This window comes from Pteropus vampyrus, unplaced genomic scaffold (genome assembly GCF_000151845.1).
Source record: "Pteropus vampyrus isolate Shadow unplaced genomic scaffold, Pvam_2.0 Scaffold61, whole genome shotgun sequence".
Lineage (NCBI taxonomy): Eukaryota > Metazoa > Chordata > Mammalia > Chiroptera > Pteropodidae > Pteropus > Pteropus vampyrus.
Genome location: NW_011888842.1, coordinates 1041166 through 1046959, shown reverse-complemented (window position 1 = coordinate 1046959; position 5794 = coordinate 1041166). Strand labels below are relative to the sequence as shown.

At 48.7% G+C, this 5794-nt stretch overlaps 1 protein-coding gene across 8 annotated transcripts in view; it reads left to right on the top strand.

Annotated features, from left to right (window-relative positions):
- AKNA (AT-hook transcription factor) overlaps positions 1-5794 on the top strand; it is a 54495-nt gene that overhangs the window by 12193 nt on the left and 36508 nt on the right. For 6 of the 8 annotated variants that reach the window (XM_011360941.2, XM_023531087.1, XM_011360940.2 and 3 more), the window contains 2 exons: positions 2260-2646; positions 5488-5777. In XM_011360941.2, the coding sequence (XP_011359243.1) occupies positions 2373-2646; positions 5488-5777 (564 nt within the window). In that variant the 5' untranslated portion in view covers positions 2260-2372. Of the gene's footprint in view, positions 1-94; positions 524-2259; positions 2647-5487; positions 5778-5794 lie in introns of those variants that run through there. The other 2 variants (XM_023531088.1, XM_023531090.1) reach the window with 2 other exon arrangements.

Here is a 5794-nt window from a genome sequence, read left to right as displayed (position 1 = left end):
AATCTTGCTCTGTCCCTGAGCAGCTGGGTAATATTGGCCAGCTCACTACTCCATGTTGAGCTTCGGTTTTCTCATCTGAAAAATGGTTTTCCTGTGACTCACTCACCTGTTTAGGGTGAGGGCAGATCGAGAACATTCAGGTAAAGCTTCTAGCCCGGGCTAGCGTGAGCGGGCGCAGCACATGCAGTGGGATCACGAAGATGCTTGCAGGGTGATCCGGAGGAAGTTCTGGGGGAGAGAGGACTCTTAAGGGGGGAGGATGAGCCCCTGTCCAAGGAGCAGGGCTTGTAGCCAGAAAGGGAAGAATGTTAGTCCCTGTCTCTACCCCAGCCCTTGTTCCCCGGGGAACTTTCTATCAAGGACTAGTTGCCTGCTGACTTCTCATCCATACACATCAGGGCTCTGACCAAGACCCAAGGCTCATGAGACGGCAGTGACAGACCTGTCTGTACCTCGAGGCCTGGAGTTATACTTCATGTCTCCGCAGCATGGAAGGAGGAGCCCGGGTGGACCTGAGCCACAGGTGACCTTTCACCCCAGCCTGTCCTGGCTGATGTGTGGCTTCATGCAAGGCCCCTCAGCTCTCTAGGCCTCAGTTTGCCCACCTGTAGAGTGAGGCCTTTGTATGAGCTCCTGGAGGCCCCGCCCGAGCTCCTTGGGAGGGACCATGCCTGCTGCTCTGTCAGCTTTGTGTTTCCAGGGCTCTCTGTGGCACTTGGCACAAAGGAGGCGCTTTGGGAGTGCTGGCCATAGCAGGAGGATGAGAAAGAAGGAGACGAGAGGAGATAAGAGGGAGAAGGAAAAGAAGGAAAGAAAGAGAGGATAGAAAGCAGGCAGGGAGGGGCCCTTCTTCAGCTGTCCTTCCGCTGCCACAGTTCCCTCTGCAGCCAGGCTCCCCCCTTCTGGTTCATTCTCCCTGAGCAGCCAGAGAAGACCTTCTAGGCCACACCTCTATGTGCTTTCCCACATCTGGGATGCCCTTCAAATGCCTGAATAGGACCTGAGTCTGGCCACCACCTTCCTTGCCCACACTCTCTGCTGTCAAAGCACCCAGCCCCTGTCCCCAGTACCACAAACCTCCATGTCTCTTCTACTGCCTTCAGGCTTTTATACTCCTTGATCTCCCTGTCTGGAATGCTCTTTTTTTCTTTTTTTTTTTTAAATTGAGGTGAAATTCATGTAATATAAAATTAACGATTTTAATGTGAACAATTCAGTGGCATTTTGTATATTTGTAATATTGTACGATCACCACCTTTATCTAGTTCTAAAGCATTTTCATCCTCACCAAAAGAAACCTGTGCCCATTAAGCGGTCACTCCTCAGTTCCCTGTCCCTCAGTCCCTGGTGACCACCAGTCTGCTTTCTCTCTCATGCATTTACCTATTCAGGATATGTCATGTGAATGGAATCATACTGTATGTGACCATTTGTGTCTGGCTTCTTTCACTTAGCATGTTTTCGAGGTTCGTCTGTGTTGTAGCATGTGTCAGCACTTCATTTCTTTTTATAGCGGATTCATATTGCATTGTGTGTGCATACCACGAATTGTTTATCCATTCATTGTTGATGGACGTTTGGGTTGTTTCCACTTTTCGGCTGTTGTGAGTAGTGCTGCCATGAACATGAACAGGAGAGGTGGTGGCCAGATCCAGGTCCTATTCAGGCATTTGAAGGGCATCCCAGACGTGGGAGAGAGCACATGGAGGTATTTGTTTAAGTACCTGTTTTCAATTATTTTGGGTAGTGGAGTGGTCTTTCCACCATCGCCCCATCCTGACCTGAATTCTTACCCAGTGGGGGTCAGGAAAGGTTTCCAGAGAAAGTGGCTTCTAAATGGGACCTTCCCTGACTTCCTAGGCCTACACAGGACTCCTACTCCCCGCTTTTACCCCGCTCCCACCATCATCGCTCATCGCTCTGGGCCTGTGCCCAGCAGTCGCACACATGGAGCCTGGCGCAAGGTAACAATTGCTAGCACACATTCAACATCTGTCAGTGCGCTGGCCCCTGGCTCCTTACCCTGTATCTCAGGTAATTTTACACAACTCTTGAGGGAGAGAAGAATTATTATTCCAGTTTTACCGATGAAGAAGACGAAAGCAGAGTGACTTGCCCAAGGTCACACAGCTTCAAGGGGATGGAGCCAGGAGCTGAACCGGGGCTGTCTGATTCCAGAGCTCCTGCTGGTAACTTTTTGTTCTGCAGAAAGGAGGGGGCTCGAGGATTAATGCTGTCCCTTGATCGTGTCCCCGACAGACCTCAGACAGGATGGCTGCTGCTGAGAGGAGCTGGCGGTGACTCTGGTGCCTATAGTGGCAGCTCCGTCTCCTGAAGATGAAGTGTCCCAGGTGAAGTACAAGTCAGGCCCAATGGCCAGCTCAGGAACAGAGGTCCACTGGGCTGAGCCAGGCCTGGGGAAGGGACCCCAGCGGCGGCGCTGGGCCTGGGCTGAGGATGAAAAGGATGCTGATGGGAGCGGCCCACACAGCTGGGGGGAAGAGGGGCCCTTCCCCAGTGCCACCAGCCCCGAGCTCCTAGAGGACTTCCGCCTGGCCCAGCAGCACCTAAAGCCAATGGAGTGGTACCTGGAGCTGCAGCCTGATGGGCGCCAGGATCCTGAATCGGGAGAGTCTGAGGAAGAGGGTGAGAGTGACCCCCGCCCCCAACCTCACAGTGGTGTCCCCTAAACATCCCACTTTCTGGTGGGAGGTGGGAGTGGGAGGGAGTTTTAGAAAATTTTTAATTAAAATTTATGAAGTCAATAGTTTAAAATTTTTAAAGTTTAAATTATGTAAGTATTATTGTTCATTGCAGAAAAATCAGAAAATATAAGCAAAAAGAAGAAAAACTAAAAATTACTTATTATCCAGATAACTCTTTTCCAAACAAATGTGATATGAATATGGAACAGTATTTTACAAGCTATATTGGTTTTTGTAACTTAATAGACATGAACAGTTTTTCAGTTCATCAAATGTTCTTCGTCAAGTCATTCCTAATGCTTGACTAGGAATTCCATGGCGTGGATATTCTGAAATTTGTTGGGCCCATCTCTTACTGCTGGTCATTTAGGTAGCTTCTGTTTCTTACTATTACAAATAATGCAGAGGTGAATATCAGCGCATCTTTGTACGTTTGATTTGATAATAACCTTGGTAGTTTAAATTGCTTGGTCCAGGGGTTATACCCATTTTTAAGAGTTTATAGAATCCCAGTTAGCAATGGGAATGCTGGCATCCCTTGTTTTCTAAAATAACTCTTCCCTTTGCACCAAGACCAACTTAGATTAACTTCTTAGTTTGGCTTGGCAAGTCTCTTCTCCTCTTGGAATCTTGGTTTCCCCATTTGTGAAATTAGAGTAATAACACTGCTGAGAACAGTAAGCGCTTTATGCATGATGCCTGTTGCACTTAACAGTATGAATGAAACGCCCCTGTCTTGAGATTCTGCAAATCAGGCAGGCCCCCGTGGATGGTAGAGAAGCCATTAAGCTGATAGTGGGTTGTGCCAAGACCTCAAGTTCCTCATGTCAGGTTTGCTCACAGCTACCTGCTAGGGAACCACTTTCTGAACTCTCCCTCAGAGGATGGTTACTGGGATGTACTGGGATGAAAGGGCAGAGACATCTCTTCCTGAGGTCACATGGTAACCCCCTGCTATGATGTAACAGCTGCTGCCATGTCCTGTGCCCTTACTATGTGCCAGGTGCAGGGCTAGGCAGAGCCTGGGACTTGTTTCTGTCCCTCCTTACCACTCTGCCAGGTAGGAGGGACTAGCCTACAGTCTAGTAAGGACTACCAGAGAGGTCAGCTACTTGCCCATGACACCCAGTGAGGTATCATAGGGGCCAGGATGGAATGCAGAGCTTCCTGGCTCCAAAGCTCACTCTCTTCATCCTACGGCATGAACCTCAGTGGCAGAAACTAACTGGCCTGCATGGCTGGGACCTGGATTCCAGGTCCAGGACGGTGTGATCTTTGGCAAGATGCTTAACCTCTCTGGATTTCAAATGTGCCGCTGTAAACAGGAGAGACTTGCTGAAGGAGATTTTAAGGAGTTGAAGGATGTAGAGGTGCCGAGGGTAGGGGAAAGATCCTACAGGAGCAGTGAGTGATAACAAGGGTTATGACAAAGGTGCCTCTCACCAGAGTAGAGAGTCTGTGCTTGGTGGCATGCAGACTGTGTCTCACGAAGCTTTGGCTCTATCCCAGAGGCTGACATAGGATCTAGGACAGAGTAGGTGATCAGTAAACATCGACTGCATGGATGATGCGTAGATGGATGGATGGATAAATGGGTAATGAGTGGGTGAGTGGCTGAGTAGATAAGTAGATGGATAGATGCACAGATAGATGGGTGAGTGGGTGTTTTATCGGTGAGTGGATAGGTAGAGGAATGGATGAGTATTTCTTGACTACCTACTGTGTAATAATTACAACAACTATCCATTTTCTAGGAACTTTGCATACCTTATTGTACTCCCTCCTTCCCTTCTTTCCTTCTTTGCCTTCTGTCAAGTACTGAGCACCTACTCTGCAAATACAATAGTAAATAAAAACAGAGGGTGTCCTTCCCCTCATAGAGCTTACAATGTAGTGGGCAGAAAAATATTAATGATACAATCACATATAAATAAGTGGAAAACTGCAGCTGTGATAAGTATTTCAAAGTAAAGGTATTCCGTGAAAGTCTATTAAGGGAGAATTTGATCTAGTAAGGGAGATCTGAGCAGACTTTCTTGATCAGATCAAGTTTGAGCTAATGCCTGAATAACAGATAGGAGCTAACTAAGCCAAGGGAAAGAAAGAAAACCCTGGTAGAGGGATTAGCATGTGCAGAGGCCCTGTGGTGGGAGAGGATGTGGCATGACTAGAGCAGGGAGAGATGGGGGATGGGGGGGACCCTGGAGAGAAATGGATCAAGAGAGCTAATGGGGGTTGGAGGCAGGGACCTCAGGACCGTATTAAAGGTTCAGCTCTATCCTGAGAACAACAGGAAGATATTGATGAGTTTTCAGATAAGGGATGAGGTTGAGGATTGAGATGATTATGTGGCTACTGCAGTGGTCCAGGCTAGAGAGGATGTAATCTTGGGCAAAGGTGGTGGAGCTGGACTTTAGAGCAATAGGTAAGTTTGGCAGCTCTATAGGAGGTGATGGTGACAGATTGGATTCTGGGGCTTAGAGGAGACAGATGGCAAAGATGCCTCCCAGATTTCTGGCCTGTACAACTAGATAAGATGATGTTGCCATTTGCTGAGACAGGAAACATGGGGGACCACCAGGTTTGAGGTTTGAGTTTGGAGGGCCTTTGAGTCAGATAGAGGAGATGTTAGGTAAGTACTTGGCCATGTGGCAGCTCATCGGGAGTCTTGCCATCACCACTGTGATGAGGAAATGAAAGCCCAGAAGGGTGAAATGACTTAGGCAACATTCCACAGTGAGTCCAGACCTGACATATGCTAAGCAATGACCTGTCTTTCTAGAGTTTGAAGCAGAGGATGTGGACAGCCCAGAAGGTTCCAGCTTGCCTCTCAACTGGCTCCCCCAGCAGGATCCTCAACCGGACATGATGGAAGAGGAGCCAGATGAGGCCGTTGGAGATCAGGAGGCTGAGGAAGCTGGAGAGAGCTCCCCAAGGTTGGGAGATGAGACTGGTCTCTGCTCTGGAGACAGTGGTAACACCAGCCCTGAGGCTTTGGGGTGGGATCAGGCCACAGGCTGGGTAGCCTCTGGCAAACGAGCCAGTGGAGAAAAACTTCCAGAACACTCCGAGGTCAACCCAACCATTGA